Genomic DNA, 18,384 nt, shown 5'->3' on the forward strand with positions numbered 1-18,384 from the left:
TAAGTCTGGCATTGATAAATTGAGTTGGAATATTACTTAATTTTTATCCCTTTGATCGGTCCTTGTATTGGCATTTAGATCCAATGACGCTACCTCATTGTCTCTTTGAACTTAATCCCGCAATTTTGCTTTTGCTTGATGGCGTTGGCTTATTACTGTCATAAATCATGCTTTAAATGGCATTTCTCTGGGAAAAGTCGAAAAGAGCCATCGGTTGACAGCCGAAAGCTTTAGAGGGTACTCCAGTGATCCATGCTTCTGCCTGTTATCGTGTCCACCACACCTACATCACTATGTTTGCAGGTTTAGTAGATTGCAGTTATAGTTCTTTCTCGAGTAGTACGGGGAGCTTTTCTGGTGCCCCGCCAGTCACCCGGGTGCCAATTGGAAGTTCACTGCTGTAAATTTAGTACTTTGAATCTCGATTCTTTATTGACCACGGTTGTAAAGTAACACCGTTGAGTGCATCATTTGGTCTCGAGGGTGCTCGCAGTTGCAGCATTACAAATATATGCGGATAAATTCAGTTAAGTTAAAAAAGTTTGAGATACAACGATCCGTGCTTGGATATTGTTTTGGACAGTTATTGTATTGCCAAGTTAGAAATGATCTTCTAAATCTCGATTACTTGAGTTAGTAACTTGAGAATGGATTGAGGTCTTTTTATTCTTTTACCTTTACAGTTTTGTCTTTCATCATATGTGCTCTCACTTGGGCACGTTTAACATTGGAGTTCTAATACTAAGCGTTGACGTTACATCAAAAGGCTTATCTTTTGAGTTAATTCCGATTTCACATTTTTATCTTAGCAACACTCTCCCCTTGTGCGCAATTTGATCCATTCCTCCCCTTTTGTCATCCTAGAAGCTTGTCAATGGCTGCTCCTTGTCCAGTTTCTCTGGGCTTGGCAAACACTCCGCATCTTTGTCAAGCTGACTCGTTACATGGAGAAGGCTTTTTCTTTTCATTTTCCACAGATGGGTCCATTGAAGCATCCATATTATTTAAATTTCACCTACGTCATTATATTTCAATATCGTCTAGCAACCACGTTTATTGGATTTGGCCATATTTAATGTTACAAGGATTTGATTAACTAGAAAGTTTTGTGAAATTAGGAGAACTTGGTTAGACAAATTAAAATAAAATTGAAGTTAATCAGCAAAGAGCAAAGTATTAAAATTAAACCTAAAAATTCTTCCCTATTGTATGATTCGACTAGATCAGGGGATGAAGTAAGTTCGGGTGATTTCACGCATATCATCAAGTAATCGAGTTCATCTCATCAATTTGATGAGCCTCTCGACAATTATATGAGTGCAAATAGATTAGCACACATTACAAAAATGTCCATGCATAAGTTGCTTTATACATAGGAAAAAAAGATAAGGCATGATAAAATACATTCTCAATTACGTTCTCTTTTAAAAACAACATAAACTGATTGCAAGATCCGACAGCATATGGTTTTCACCCAACATGTTAGGGGTCGATGAACCCAGGTGTACAAAGATGAAAGCAAGCCAGTCATTCTGAATGAGAAATGCTAAATGTGTACTGAAACACTATGCTGTGAAATTTTGCTCGACTTGATAAGGTTAGTTCAAGTGCATGAATTGTAAAATTTTGTAGGATCAATTTTAACTATTCTAAAAATTTAAGTTATTAAATTCAAAGAGTTTAATATTTAGATATTCTAATATTCTACATCAAACGTACGCCAGACTTTTGCCAAATAACAAAGCTTAGGTGGAAAATACAAAATTACCGATACAAATAAAATTCGAGAAGATTTCAACTTAACATCTTTTATTTTTATATCATATGACAAGGCCAACTGCAATTCAATAATTATATATTCTCACATAAATAAATAACCCAATCGCGCGTGACAAGACAGCGCCATTTATGGATTATCGAATATATTGGTATCTCTCTTCCCCGAAAAAAACCTCAAGATGCGACTAGCACAACCTTTTCTTGAAGGGGGAGGAGTTGCCGAGGCCGAGGTGTTGGCAGCATCTTCAGAACGCTCGTCAATGCTCGACTTGTGCTTATCGGTCTTGTGAGCCAAGAGGAGCCACACATGAGTGATGAGCTCACCTCCTCTTCTCAGTAGGTTGCCATGGTGATACACTCGACATTTGTATGCTGCGTAACACAGCATCTCCACCCAAATGCTGCTGATGATCTCCCACTTGTCGCTCATCGTCCTCAGGTCAACCACGAGCTTCTGCACCTCCGACAACATGTCCCAATCACGAGTAATCCTCGTCTCGTTTCTTGGTTTCACGGAGGGTGGGACCTCTCCATCCCGCGACAACAGTGTGCTAATTGCTTCGTTATAATCTCGGTACCTAAAGAAAGGCCTCAGCTTGCTACAAGCATACTCCAGCATAATTTCGGCAGTGTTGAGGGACAACATATAGGGATGCCGGGACAGGAGGTATATCATGTAGTCTGATAGGAGTTTGCTTCCTCTACAAGTGGCGGAGTTCTCTCTCTCCAATGTGTAAAGGATTTGCGTTGCGATGTGCCAGATAATGGTGCTCTTATCAAATGTCATATCGATGCTACCGCTCAGTCCTTGTTTTTCTTGGACGTTGTGAATCTCAAGCGTCCACTCGCCTCTTTCTTCGAAGGGCCGGTGGTGTCTTTTCTTCTCTAGCTCCGCCATCTTTTGAACCACCAGCACCTTGAGGCACGAGGGGATAGGCTGGCGGGAGCGAAACGGATGCCACCTGACGATCTTCCTTTCATCAAACCGATCAAGTACCGTGGCAATGAGCTTCGGACATTCTTTGCATAAAAGGTTGGGGTCTAACAAATTGAGCTGCCCTATCGACCTCGACCATCTTTTCTTCCTCATGCACCGATCGGCTAGACATGGAAGGAGCCTTTGGACGAGTGGCACCTTAAGGTTCATACTCATCTTCACCACTGCCCAATCCGAAAAAGTCAGTACCATTATTTGGTAAAGCTCAAATAATGTGACTGCTATCAGTATTGCATAGGTATAGGTGACATACATATCGATCAAGAAGGCATTCTTGAAGATAATGGCGAATCCACACAACGCAGACACCAAGCAGAAGAAGCCGCAGAAGTGGCCCATGAGGCTGATTTTGGTGTACAGAGTGGGCGCTTTAGTGTAGAGCACATCGAACATGAAGTTCAGCTCGATCTCAGCCATGGTGAAAGCACGGATGGCAGGGTAATCATGGATGGACATCCAATGGCGGGAGATATACTGAGGGTGGTACAGCCAGTTCTCCTGGTGGGGCTTCAGACATTCGAACCGAAAGTGGGCCTTCAAGATGTCCTTTGCAGAGGCGAACTTGTCGTCCTCGGGAAACTCACTGAACTTTCCCGGAATCTCGGTTTCTTCGTTGATGTCCTCAGCGGTCACGCTCCAGTTCTCATCATACACAGAACGGAGAGCATTGACCCACGCCAACGACTTCCCAATCCCAACCACGAACAAGGGGATGTACAGCCATGAGACAGGGGACAAGCCGCGCCCACATCGAAAGATAATCCAAAGCACTAAGTAGAGCCGTTAAACGGGTGGGTCGGGTCGGGTTTGGGTCGGGTCATTAATGGTCCGACCCAAACTAACCCATTAACCCATTTATTACCCATTTACGTTTAATATAAATTTTTCGACCCAAACCCGACCCGACCCATACCCAACCCATACCCGACCCGACCCAACTCATATTAATAAAATATTTTCATTTTTAACAAATTTAGAAAAACTTATTCCTTTGTTTTTTTTAAAGATTATAAAATACTTCCAAGCTTTTATATATATATTATTTTTTTAAAAAAATTGTATTGCTAAAATAGTTTTATACAATATAAATTTAATGGACAATTTTTATAAATTTTAAAATAATTATTTAAAAAATCGAAATTTAATTATTTTTTTTAAAACAAATTAAATTTTTAATTATTTTTAAAATATAATTTTCTTTTTCCTTTTTTTTTTTCTTTTTTTTTTTTTTCTTCTCCTTCTTCTTCTTCTTTGGCCGGCCGCCGGCCATGACGACGGCCGGCGACCGGCCACAGGCGAGCCTCGAGCTCGAGCTCGCCGACGCCGGCGAGCTCGAGGCTCGCCAGATCGGCGAGGCTCGAGCCTCGTCCGACGCCGGCGAGGCCTCTGCCTCGCCAGATCCGGCGAGCTCGAGGCTTGCCGGTGTCGGGCGAGCTCGAGGCTCGCCAGATCGGCGAGGCTCGAGCCTCATCCGACGCCGGCGAGCTCGAGGCTCGCCAGATCGGCGAGGCTCGAGCCTCGTCTGACGCCGGCGAGCTCGAGTCTCGCCAGATCTGGCGAGCCTCGAGCTCGCCTACGCCGGCGAGGCCTCTGCCTCGCCAGATCCGGCGAGCTCGAGGCTCGCCGGTGTCGGGCGAGCTCGAGGCTCGCCAGATCGGCGAGGCTCGAGCCTTGTCGACGCCGGCGGGCTCGAGTCTCGCCAGATCGGCGAGGCTCGAGCCTCGCCGGGCGTCGGCGAGGCCTCCGCCTCGCCAGATCCGCGAGCTCGAGGCTCGCCTGGCCAGTCGCCAGCCATTGCCGTGCCGGCGACCGGAAGGAAGAAGGAGAAAGAAAAAAAAAAGAAAAAAAAAGAAGAAAGAAAAAAAGGAAGAAAAAGAAAAGAGAAAATAAAGAAAAATTATAATTTCAATTTTTATAAAGTTGAAGAGAGAAGTGAGGAATTATAATTTTTTTGTTAAAGATGAGTTTTCAACCCAACCCATTTAAAAACCCACTTAAGACCCATCTATCTTAAACCTTTAATTGTGAAACCCATTTAACTATCTTTTGTTATAAACAAGTGACCCATTTATGACCCATTTAAGATTTAAATGGGTCATAAATGGGTTTGTGACCCATTTTAACACCTCTAGCACTAAGAAAGCCGTAACCCCGATGTTAAGCCTCTGTCTCAATCCCAGCCGGTTATCTTCCACCGCATAGGCCGTCATGCTGTCTGTGTACCCGAGTTGTATCAGAAGCAGCGGGGCCAATAGACCTTCCAACACCACATCGTAACCCGGATTCTTAGGATCATCGATTTGGACAACAGTAAGCTTGCCTAGAGCCACTGTTGCAAAGTAAGAAAGGAGCAAGTATGTGACCCATATGACGATTCCAGCTAAATCCGATGTCATATATTTCCGACGGCCCCCTAATATTGCGAGAACAATCTGGCAGGCAAAGCTTGCGGTGAACAATAACTGAATCCCCCACACCCCCCACAAGTCTTGTAACAGCAGCAGCACGGTCTTCAAACCCATGGCAGCTTCGTTCAGGTGTGCTCACTAAACATCAATGCAAATGCAGGGTGAGGTTCACATTGCTTACGAAGAACAATTACAAAGAGCTTGCACACGACTGCATAAATGTATACATTATTGCATGCATTAATTCTCTCGCTCTGTTAGAATCTCGCGCCGCTGAATCTAAGAATGTGCGCATTGCTCATCGTACTATTTATGCATAGGTAGGACTCTGGATTTTCATTCTGTATTGGATGCAGCATATGCGTGAAGTGACCCACCGGTCAAACAAAAGAGTGCGCAATTGTTTTTTTCAAATGCTTTCTTAAGTTCTTTGTGTTTTACTTGATAATGATTGTCGGGTGTTACAAATAGAAAGGAAGATTTACAATGCAAACAAAATTCTTTTTGATAATTGTAAGTTTTTTAGTTCATTGAAAGTCCAGGCAAAGAGACTACGTAGGTAAATATTTTTGTTTTTCTTAAGACTGTTTATTTAGACTTAAGCAAAAATATTTTTTTTTTTTTTTTTTGCCTTTCAAAAATAAAAAATAATGAATAAACTACATATTAATAATTGAATATTGTGGAATTGTGAAGAGTTTTGAATTTAAAAAATAGATTGATAGAAGAAAAAGGTCCGATCATAGTTACCCACTTTCCCATCTCTCTCCATGTTCATCTCTCTTTCCTTTCCTAGAGTTGTCGGTTGCATTTTCTTTTGCGACTCCACCTTCTATTTTTCTTTCCTTTTCATTTGTAACGTGTTCATCTCGTTCTTCACTATCTATGAAGAACCTTCGGTATAAATGAGTGCCGTTAGCCGTCCATCTCCTTATGAGTCTTCCTTGATTTTTCAAAATAATGAACTGGCTATACTCACCACAATTTGGAGTAAATGGAAAAATGTTGCGCCAAAGCATTTTCTCAAATCAGATAAAAATCTTAAAAGACTAATAACTTAAGAAAAATTGCTAAAGGAAAGAATGATCTATTCCAACTAAATTTTCCAATTACCGGTGCAAAATAATGAACTTCTAAGCTTTGCTTTGTTGAAGCTGCTAACTTTTGATCATTCTTAAAAACATCGACTATCTACGTGGGCTTGAGAATGCGAATTATTGGCCTTCCAATTGGTTTCGTCATCAAAGATTCTTGGCTTACTAATGGTGTGACATCCTGAAATTCGACCCCGTTTCGATAAAGTGAAATGGGCGTTCTCAACGTGCCTACGCTTTTTTTCTCGAAACATCACTCACGAGTTAACTAACCTATTGGGTGAAGCCGTTAAGGGATGTATCGGCCGTAAAATCCCTAAAAGCTACCTAATTGATTGGATTGAGCTAAAATCACGTCCGATCGATTTTTAACCACGAAATCAACTCGATTTCTAATCGAATTTTAAGCATGTCATAATCCTTTTTTTTTTAGGACATTGTCTTATCGCTCGTCAATTTATTGACGAGTCCGAAATTTCAAGAAAGAAATTATCGGAAGAAAAAGATTGAAGACCAAAAAGAAAATAGAAAGAAAAAGGAAAAGAGAAAAGGAAATTAGCATAAAAGAATTATGTATTTCCCTTTTCTTTTCCTCTCTCTCTCCCTCTCTTTTCTTTTCTTTATTTTCTTTTTCTCTCTCTCTCTCCCCCTTTTTCCCTCCCCCTCGTGCGAATTGCCCCCACCGCTCACTTTCTCTCTCTCCTCTTTGACCGGTCAATACATATCCTCTCCCCTCTCTTCTCTCTCCTCTCTCTTCTTCCTTCCCGCACACGACAGAACCAACTTCTTCTTCTCCTTGTTTTGTCGCGTGCGAACCAGCAAGCCCGAACCAGAAGCAGCGAGCATCACCGTCAGACGAAGACAGCGGCCGCTCGTCCCGCCGCCGCACCGCCGCCCGCGCCGCGCCCGTGCGCTCGCCGCCGTTCCGCCATCCGTGCACGCCCAGGCCGCGCGAACCAGCCGCTGTTCACCCCTGTTCCGCACCGACCAGCCACCGTCCGGCCACCTCCGGCCACCGCCTAGCCTCGCCGGACCTCCCCGGCGTTCCCCTCATCCTCCGCCGGGCTTCCCTCGCCGTTTTGGCCGCCGGATCTGCTCCGACCAGCCAAGGGCAGAAACCCACGAAATGGGTTTCCAGCTGGTTCGGGCCCGTTTTGGGCCGTTTCCCGGCCCCGGATCCGCGAGTCGCTTTGGAGTTTGTCGTTCCTCGCGTCGCCGCCGTCGGATTGATCCGATTTGTGCGCGATTTGGTGAGTAATCTCACTAATCCAGGATTAGTGGCTAATTTATGCTTAAGGTTGGTTTAGATTTAATTAATTATGTTTAGGTTGTTAGATTAGATTAAATTAGCAATTATTAGTCAATTGTGATGCGAATTAGATAAATTGAATGTATAATTAGCAAGTAGACATGGTCTACTAATTATTGGAAGTGCCTCGGGATTTTTCCCGACCCTTGGTGGGCTCCAATTAGGCTTTTTGGGCCTAAGTGGATTTTTTTAGTATTTAAATATTAATTTTCGGAATTAAATTAAATAATTATTTATTTTCCGGAAATTCAACTGAGATGGCCTGGAACCGGAAAATTATGCTGATGACCGTGGTGAAGTCCGTTTATTTAATCGGGCTTTAATTTGAGCTAAATGGGATTTTTAATATTAATTATTTAATATTCGAAATTAATTAATTATTTATTTATTTTCCGGAAATTCAACTGAGATGGCCTGGAACCGGAAAATTATGCTGATGACCGTGGTGAAGTCCGTTTATGTAATCGGGCTTTATTTTGAGCTAAATTGAATTTTTAATATTTATTAATTAATTATTTTTCGGAAATTAAGATTTTGATGGCCAATGACCGGAATCTCGTGCTGATCGTCGTGGCGCAGTCCGTTTATTTATTTGAGCTCTACGTTGTATGGAATTGAATAAATTGTGATATTTTAGGATTTACCCTAAATTGATTGGAATCGATTGAGATTGAATTATCGATTGGTGAATGGCCAAGTATGTTTATTCAGCATTTATAATGCTTTGTTGAGTTAATTTAATTATTTGATTGAGTATTGATTGAGATTGAATTGGCCAAGTGTGTTATTTAGCATTTATAATGCTTTATTGAATTGTTTATATTGGCTCTGTGATCAGTGTATCACCACGACGAAAAAGACGCCCGAGAGCATATTGAATTGTTTATGTTGGCTCTGTGATCGTTGTATCACCACGGCGAAAAGACGCCCGAGAGGATATTGAATTGTTTATGTTGGCTCGTGATCGTTGTATCACCATGGCGAAAAAGACGCCCGAGAGCATATTGAATTGTTTATGTTGGCTCAGATCGTGTATCACCATGGCGAAAAAGACGCCCGAGAGCATAGTAAAGTGTGCACCGTACGTCACCTTGGCGAATCGACGCCCGAGAGCATTGATGGAGCTCGTGACTAAGTGCGAGCATCTAAAAGGGCACGTGGCTCGGTGACTTGATGTATCACCTTGCGAAGAGGTCGCCTTAGAGAATGCACGTGGGCCCAAGGTTCGAGGCACGTGACCCGGAGACTTGAAAGGTCATCCTGGAGAATGCACGTGGCCTAGCTTTTAAATATCCCACAGTGGGGATTGATGTGTTTGACATGTAATCGACTAGGTCGATGCTTTGATTTGATGTTGTGAATTGATTGACTGAATGGAATTGACCGTGAGTGGTCTTGTCGGAATATAATCGACTAGGTCGATTTGATCGATGCTTCGATCGGTGATATGTTTGCTTGGGTGCTTATTATGAATTGTACTGACTTGCAGGTGGGATCAGAGGCCAAAGTAAGTCCTCTGCCTGTGCGTGTTTAGCAGCCTTTAGTATAATAGTTTACTAATCGGGCTTAGTGGGGTAGAACTCGCCGAGACGTAGTCTCATCCCGCTTGGGGAAAACCATTTCGGGACCCCTGAGAAGAAGTCAAGAGGAGGAGTCTAAGAAGGAGAACTCGGAGGTGAAACTTAAGGAGAAAGATTTTTGGGAGAAGATGATAATCCCGAGAAGGGCCTTGAGTACGGCCCGGATGGCTAAGAGTTTCTGTCTCCTTTTGAGATCTCCGTTTTGATGTGAATAGTTTTGAAGTGGTTTGTGTTTTGTATAAAAGTTTGGTTATAAATTTCAATATGAAAAATATGGCCCTGCTTTTCTATCCCATCGTTTTATTGTCTCGGGGATTTTAATCGCTTCCGCATGTGCTTAATAAAATGAAAGGGTCGGCGATACATTGTCTGGATATCGCATTATAAAATCGACCAAGGTAGAAGGATGTGTGCGTGCCCGAGGATCGGGCGTGACAAATGGTAATTACAAAAAAAAAAATGGAAATAAGGATTAAGTTGTTTTTTCTTGTATATCCGAAGATTTTACATTAAGATTTTAGTCACATATTTTTTTAGGAATTTAATTATGAAATTAACAAATAATTAAGATATTAATTTAATGGCAAAAGAACATATTTTAACATTTTGAGTTTTGTTCGTCTTTTACTGGATTTTCAATGTTGACTTATCGGCGATCGAACAAAGAAAACATGGAAGTTGATTTGAGGAAAAAGGAATAAATTTTCTTGTAACACATGCGGACCCAATAATAGATCAAATGTCATATTTTTTGTAAGGCAATCTTGAAAGCAACAAAATGTCAGGTTGGATTTTCGAAATTTTAAGTAGAAGCGGCTTCTCAACTCCAAAAATAATTCCTGTAATCCTACGACATTTCTAAATTTGCAGCTTCTTAAATACCATTCACGTAGGAAATATTGCATTCGATAGCACATTTGTTGTAATCCTACGACATTTCTAAATTTGCAGCTTCTTAAATACCATTCACGTAGGAAATATTGCATTCGATAGCACATTTGTTATACTTTTCTTGACATGGAAATCTTTAAATGTCAAAGGTGACAGGTTGTGAACGGTCATAATTTCTACTGGTAGTTCTTTCACGAATTGGAGTATGAACATCGATAAGAAACATAAACATGTGCTATAACTTGCATAGAGCATGGTTAAGTGTACTGGCCAACAAATTAAAGTACGATAATCACTTGCCAAAACATCCAAAGCGCAACCAGCATACAAACATCTGTCCCTAAAAGTAATACGGGTTAGTAAGCACGACAAGCAAATGATGCAACACAGCACGAGACTAGTGCCACGAAACCTGAACTTAAGGGCTGATGAATCCCGGAAGCATGATTCAGAAGACGACACCGACTTCAGAAAAATTGGAGAAACTGAAGCAGAGAAAAGCAACGGAGATCTTCGTCCTAAGAAAAATCGTGAAGGAACAAGCAATAGGAATAGGTGACTTCCTCTCTTAGCTAGCAGAGCACTTGCATCTCAACAAGTACACCAATTGACTGTTCGCTGGAACCTCCGGTATAAAGTAAGAAAAGGAAACGCGAAGGAATAAACAAAGACAAAGAGATAATAAAATAAAGTACGGCATGGGAATTTGATTATTTGCTTGCTACTTTCGTCTGAGGCCCTTTTCCTCTTTTCCTTGTCTACTCGGTAAGTAAACAAGCCTGAAGCTTCGGTCTCTATTTTTATGGTCACGCGTGATTCTCGTTCTACCTTGCACTTTTAGATCTTGGATTAGGCAAATGATTGGCTACTCTAACACTAGCCTCGGGTCTTGATAAAATTACAATAAGACTTCAAGTTCGTTTTATTTCCTGGAGTAATTGACACAATTGGTAAATATTTGGTAAGGAAACTATTTTCAAGAAATATGGTTTAATTACCTTGTGTTGGTAGGATTATTGGAATGAGCTATAAATCTTTATCGGAAGTTTGGTGTTAGAAAACATACAGAAATTGTCGAATCGGTCACAAACATATTGTACAAATATTAATTCAATCCTACACTTTCCAATTTTGCATATTTAGTAACATTTGTGCAAAATCCTAATATAGTCATTTTGATTAGTTTTCGATGTAAATTGTTGACGTGGTGATATGTTACATAATATAGTAAAAAATGATTGGATCGTCAAGTTAGCTATTTCCAACAAATTGACCAAAAAAACTATTAAAATTTTGTACAAAAGTTTATAATTAAATTATCATCCTTATAATAAGTTTAGAACTAATTGAATAATTTTCCATAGAACACTTAAATTGAGTTCAAGACAAACCTACAATGCACAGCCATGGGAACTTGGCAATAGGACTCAAGACCTCGAGCCTTGGACTCGAGATTAGACCCGAATCGTCAGCCCGAACTCAATATCCTAGGAGTTGGCCACCAAAAGTTGATCCAAGAGCTTGTGTCCTAGATGCTTGAGTCTAGCCCTAGTGTCCAAAGCCTAGGTGCTATGGTCTAGGGTCTAAGCGTCTAGCTTGTTGGTTAGGGAACTAGGTCTCGTGTCTTAAGTTTAGGAGGCGAAGAACCACACCACAACTTTCGTATGATGCTTACTTGAATGCTATAACTTTTGTTTTATTCACTTTAGTGTCATATTGGAGTAAAATCAATCATTAAGTGCCATTTTTAGCTGATCATTCTATGTGCATTTTTTTAATTAATTTCCCATTTGACATAGATTTTTTAATTTTTTCTGTATTTTTTGAATTTTTGAACCTTTTTTTTTTTTTTTTTTTTTTCCTTTTTCCCCCTTTTTAGGGCTTGCAAGGTTCCGAATTGAAATGGCCTTGCTAAGGGCCTTCACAACCGAGGATAAGGGTTTTGCATCAAGTGAGGGTCGCTGGTGACCCTCATTAGCCCTAAAAAAAGAGGGGAAAAGGAAAATTAAAATTCCTAAAATAATTAAATAATACTGAAAAATTATCCATGTTAGCACCAACAATGCCACATAGGACGACATGTCGAATTTTTTGGTGAGGCAAATCATTGAAGGCATTAAAGTTATCAATTTTTCAAATTTGTGGCACTCAAATGAAAAAAAAAAAAAAAAGTTATAATACTCAAGTGAACGCTGTATAAAAGTTATGGCATTTACGCTGTTCTCACCTCAAGTTGCAACATTAGGGTGTTTGATCTGACCACAGGGTGTGAAGTTTTTATGAGAGAGAGTGTCTTAGCAATTGTGGAGGTCAAGTTAGATTTTTGAAATTAAATGTCAATATTTTAAAAGCTTAAATATTTTTTCAAATTTGATTATAGATTGTTCATCTTGAAATATATTTTTCATTGACTCATTTTCAAAGCGATGCGAAAATGATAAAAATAAAGAACTATGTTCCAATAGTTAGCTTTCCATCAAACAAATGTACCTTTCACGGTTTTGAAAATTTGCTCTTGTACCTCCTTTTGTGAGAATTTATAGAAATCCATTAAATTAAGAATCCATTTGTTTCACAAAAAATGAATAACTTGGAAGACATGTTTCTAAAAATGGTAGTTTGTATTGCTTATAAAAATGAATAAACAAAAGTAATTATTATTGTCACCAAAATTTTTTAGATATAATATATTATTGTCGATAATAAAAATAATTTTTATGAACTAATTATTTCAAGCGATACACGCAACATATTTTTAAGAAATATTTTTCAAATAATTACTTTTTTACAAAACAAATGGAGCCTAAGAAAACTATAATGAGTTGGCTTAAATATACACTTTTGAAATCCAAGTAGGAAAAACAAAAAGCTTAGTGTAATTTGATATAAATAAATTAAACAACGAATAACGCTAAGTACAACAAACTGATGTGAAGACTATTTTCTTGGAGCCTTTTCGAGCAGAGGCCTCCATCCAACATTCCCCATTGTGCCTTTTTGTTTTTGTTTTTTTTTTTTTTTTGGGTCGGACAACATTGCTTTGACAAAAGGCTCCATCCACCCCTCCAAAATTGGCTTGCTAGGTTCTATGAGCTCCTCAGGTATTCACTTTTCAGTGTGTTTGAGTGGGTTTCAAGTCAACCAATAATTTTATTGACACATCCGTCCTCCCTCATCTTCACTTCGCTTAATAAAAAAAAAGAAAGTTTATAGTGAGTTCCAATCGATAAGATTTCTAAGTAATTGTCGAAATTTCCTCTATAAATTTAAGAAAAATTACTTATAGTAAAATCCTATCAATATCAAGTTAAATATCTAATTTAATTTCCGTGATATAACAAAAAGATATGCTGAACTCTATAGGCACCTCATATTGCAATCAGGCTCCCTATTGGTGGTCTGGTCAATATGCTATCTCTTGGAGAACGATAAGTGTTTGGGCTGCTGATATTAGGTTGCTTGTGTGTTTTTACTTCAATCACACTTCATTGCACATTTCAATATCTCGAGTATTATTTTTTTAGAATGGTTCGAGTGAAATCTGAAAATCTTCGATAGGCTACCATAGCATCAGTTAGCACATAATCAAGTTAGGTTCCAAAAAGACATTAGTCTTATGATTAATGTAATCAAGTCCCTATTCCAAGATCTCTAGTTGCGTATGAAATAAGATATTCTCTAGTATCTTATTAGATTTCTTTTCGACCTCAATAGACTTGTGATGACTCCTTACATAAAAATTTGTCTGGAATTAATTGAATAGAGATCAAATATCTAAACATCATGCAAGGTATGAGTTTAAGAGGATTCAAGTCAACCAATGGCCGTTAGCCTGGATTTGACAATACAACTAAACTTAATTCCCTTCCGTGTCGAGAATAGGTCGTGACACATAGTATAATCATCACCCGTTGTGGTCGCCCTTTGCTATGACGATGACGACCTCTATAGTGAGGTTTGCCTGGTATGGCAATCAGTAGTGTAGGGTGGTTGCCTCTTTCGAAATGGTCATAGAGCAACCACCACAATATGGAATGGGTTGACTCGCAATTGGCGGCAATATGCGGCAGCCGCCATTGCCACGGGGCAACCACTGTTGGTCGCCAAAGCAAGTCAACAATGACAGTGGTCCATAGTGGCCTGATTTGGCAGACCCACACGATTAAGAGAGTTGCAAACACTGCCTAGGGGGCACTTAAGGTCCGCGTTCACCAAGTGCATTGAATTTGGTCTATTTTTCTATTTTTGGGAATAAGTTTGAAACATAAATCTATTTAGTAATGCAATTTCATTTTTTCTATTTTTAGAACAATATTTTAGTCTAGAAATAGGTTAGGAATATAAATGAGAAGTAAATTTTTTTTACTTTTTTTTTTATTTAAAGAACAAAAATGAGAAATAAAAACACTTCTCATTACTTGCCCTCGTTGCTAGCTGGTTGCTCACTTGCCTCCATCTACCGTCCACCGCTCATCGACCGTCATTTGCCCCCTATTGCCACCTCCTAAGCACGCTTGCAAGGCTATTAGGGAAAGATGAATTTTAAATCGTTATCAAATGAATTTTTGTTCTGAAATTTTGTAACAAAAATTTTTTGTTATTATCTGTCGACACCTACTTTTGAAAAATAAAATTGTATTTTGAAAAGAAAAAATAAAAATGGATTGATTTGATTGATTATGCATGAAAGTTTAAAATTCGATGAGTATTCAGATTTTGATAAATGTAGACACAATTGAAAAATCAGGCAAACAAAAATGGAAGGAATCGATGAAAAATCGAATTGATTGCGAAATCATGTTTCGATTTGCATCTATGATTTAATGCAACAGAAGATTGAAGTTTAAAATTTTTCATAGAAAGTGGCCATCGGAACCACTATAAAAGGAGTTGACCTGCACAGGGTTCAAGGGGGTGTGAAAAAATTGGGGGAATTCGCGAAAAAAATTCGTGAGAAGAAAAACACGAGAGAATTCGTGAAAGTGAAAAAAAGAAGAAGAGGAAACCCCTTTGTCGTCCAAGAACAGTCCCTTTTCTTCTCTTCTGACAACCTGCAGAAGTGCAAAGAAAAGGAAAAAGAAAAGTGAGCGAGAGTTAAAAAAAAAATAGGGAAGAGAATTCGTACAAAGGGGATCCTTTTCTATCGTTCATTTTTCCTTTTTGCATGAGTCAAAGTCCACCAAAAGTGAGTTTTGGTTTCTGCAAAAAGGTACAGCAGAGAGACGTCGTGTGAGGAGACAGAAAAAAAAGAAAAAAAAAAGAAAAGCAGCAAGCAGGTTGTCTTCCTCGCGCACGGGTCTCCTTCGCCCCCCCGCCCCCGGCAGCCTCCGTCCGCGAGCGTTGCGCCAGCATCGCCCACGCCAGCAGCCGAGCCGTCGACCGCCGTTGCTCCGCCGACGCCTCACGAGCCCGCCTCTGCACCAGCACCGTCACAGCAGTTCACCCGTTCGTCCCCTGTGCTGGTCTCTGTGTCCGGCAGCCAGTTCGAAGCACGACGCACAGCACCTGCAAACTGCATCCCCCTCCGTCCAGTACCACCGCGCCTCTGCCCAAGCAGCACCTTCACCTCCCGTCCGCGTCGCCTGCACGAATACCCCCGCCGGTCGATGCCTCAGCTCCGGCCCCCGACGCTCGCGCCAGCAACCCGCGCTGTCTCCGCCACCATCGCCTGCGACCTGCTCGCCCATCGCTGCCGCTGGTCCACCCGCGCTTACTCCCATCACGCGACCCTCCTCTGCCCCGACGTCCAACAGATCTGCTGCCCGACGCTGCTGTTCAGCCCCTCGCCGGTCTGCTGCCCCGCCAGACGCCGCGCCGTGCCCTTGCTCTACCGATCTCCGCTGCCCCAAGCTCGAGCCCGCCGCCGTCCACCCACAGCCGCTCCCGCCGGAGCCCCGACGACTGCCCAGCGCCGTCCACCGTCGGTTTACTCCCCCTTAGGTAGTTTTTGTTCTTTTTTATTTTGTTTTGTTTTACTTTTTATAGTTTAGTTTATTTTACTGTCTTTATTTTTATGTTATTTTTCTGTTTATTTTATTTGATAGCATTCTTTTAGTTTAATTATTTGAATTGTAATATTGAATGTTAATATTTGTGCATTTTGTAGGCATTATCCGCTAGGATTTTGTCCGAATTATTGTAATTATTAATTTAATCCGAGAGACATTGGATTATTTTTTTAATTATATTAATTTTTGGGCTTTTTGGTAGGATTTTAATTGTTAAATCGTTATAATTATTAATTTGATCCGTAAGACTTTGGATCAGATTTTTAATTATTTTGATCTCTTTGTCGTGATAATTCGGGTTAAGATAATCGTTAATTTGACATGTGAGATAACAGGTTATTTTTTCGATTATTTTAATAATTTATTTTGTTGAAAACTTAGATTTAATATTTATTTAATAATTACTAAAAAATTAGAAAATCAAAAAATCAAAATTCTGCATGAGCATGTAGGTTTAGTAAATTAGAATTTCTTAGGATTACATTTTTAGGGTTGCATTTTTAGAATAAGTTAGGATTGGACCTAAGTTAATTTTTAGATAATGCTCGCACATTTTAATTATTTCATTTTTGAAAAATAGTTTTCTAAGATAGGATAGAGTTTAAGTCAAATTAATCCCTAGAATAAATTAGAAAATTATCCCTTTTTTAGATAGTTTAATTAGGGTTTTCATAAATTCTAAACTTCAATAAAAAAAATACAAAAATACAAAAATATAGGTGCATGTTAATTAGTTCGCATAATATGATCATTTAATTAGAATTTTTTAGTAAAGTTAGGTCATAAGGTGCATAATAACTAGTTTGCATAATAGGCCCATTTAATTAGAATTTGCAAATTAATAAGATTAAGTCATTTAGTTTTAAAATGCATTTTATAAAAGAATTCTAATTTTTAAGAAAAAAAAAAATTGATTGCTTGCTTTGTGTGATGTAATTTATTTATTTGAATGTTTTAATAATGGATGAGCACCCGTGTGGTCACCACATTTACATGATAATGATTTAGCTTAAAATAAATCCAAGTCTTTTGCAAAAATATTTTGAAAATTAAAAGAAATGGTACTGAAAGGGCATTAGAAAATTCTAGTGTAATCAAGTCCCCGTACCCTTAGTCTCTGGTTCGTAGGAGTAAAATAAATCTCCCTTTATTTTACTTAAGTATCTAATCGACCTACCAAAAATCGATTAGTGGCGACTCCTAGTTAATAATCATTTGCATTCTAAAACACATGAACCTTAAGTTGTGAATTGGTATGGGCTTGGGAGAGCCCGAGCTAAGTTAAAGACTTAGTAGTCCATTAACCTAGTTTTAGGTGGTGCACCTGAAAAAATAGGTCGCAATAGCTTAGCGACTCCGCTGGGGACTTGTGTTAAAACACTTAGTGGATTTAGGCCAATTTTCTTTTAAAAATGTTTTTATTTGGCAGCGAGGATCCTAGGTACGTCCGTAACATTCCTAAGGTGTTAAATGTTTTTGCAGATGGGAGGTATAAGAGGAGTAGTCTATGCTAACATTTGTCTTGCAGGTTGGAGTATTGATTAATGATTTATTTTTCCATAATTAGAAGTGTTGTTTGTATTTAAATTGTTGTGCGTGTTTTACTATTTTTTGCACTACACTATTGCACACACAACCTGTGCTACGATAAGATTTCTAGGATTGTGTTGAGAAGGATACTTCCTCCAAAGTGAGACCGCTATGTAGAGGTTGACCTTCTCTTCCTCAAAAGTCTTTTCATGGTGTCGAATGTGTTTGTCCATATCCGCGAGACTGCGTGACTATTGGACATTCCATTCGATTGAGCCAGAGCTAGGGGGACCTAACAAGTTAATGCGAGACTACAACGGTCAAATCATCCTCTTAGCTCCACTTTATTAAGTCATTTAGATAGAAATCGAGCCTCACATTTCATGTGTGTGTCTATGTGCTTGTCATCCCTTCTTGTGAAAGTAAGTTGTCTAAATTCTTACTTCGCAATTTACTTACTTTATTGCAATTTTGTCGGTCCATGACAATAGGTTTCGTCACCGGTCTTGTTTTATATGCTATGGGGAGGACCGACGTACAATTCATTTCCACTCCAAAAAAAGAGCTCAAGATGTGGCTGGATCAATTAGATCAAGAGAGCTAGAGGTATATGAAGACTAGGATTGCCCGACTTCTCCCATTATTGGAGATCAACATCCACTCTAGTGTGATACAAGCACTCCCTCACTTTTGGTGTCCACAAACTTCTACCTTCATATTTGGTGAGTACGAATTGACTCCAACTCTTGAGGAATATATTGTTGCCATTGGAATGCCCTTGGAAAAAT

General features: G+C 39.6%; 1 protein-coding gene across 1 annotated transcript; it reads right to left on the reverse strand.

Moving 5' to 3' along the window:
* Window positions 1-1,906: 1,906 nt before the first annotated feature.
* LOC104439139 lies at window positions 1,907-5,298 on the reverse strand. Its single transcript, XM_039309639.1, has 2 exons — window positions 4,903-5,298; window positions 1,907-3,460 (listed from the first exon to the last, which is right to left on the reverse strand). The coding sequence occupies exons 1-2, from the start codon at window positions 5,296-5,298 to the stop codon at window positions 1,907-1,909; spliced, it is 1,950 nt and encodes a 649-aa protein (XP_039165573.1).
* Between the last annotated feature and the right edge of the window lie 13,086 nt (window positions 5,299-18,384).

The sequence above is a fragment of the Eucalyptus grandis genome, chromosome 3, assembly GCF_016545825.1.
Source record: "Eucalyptus grandis isolate ANBG69807.140 chromosome 3, ASM1654582v1, whole genome shotgun sequence".
Taxonomy (NCBI): Eukaryota; Viridiplantae; Streptophyta; class Magnoliopsida; order Myrtales; family Myrtaceae; genus Eucalyptus; species Eucalyptus grandis.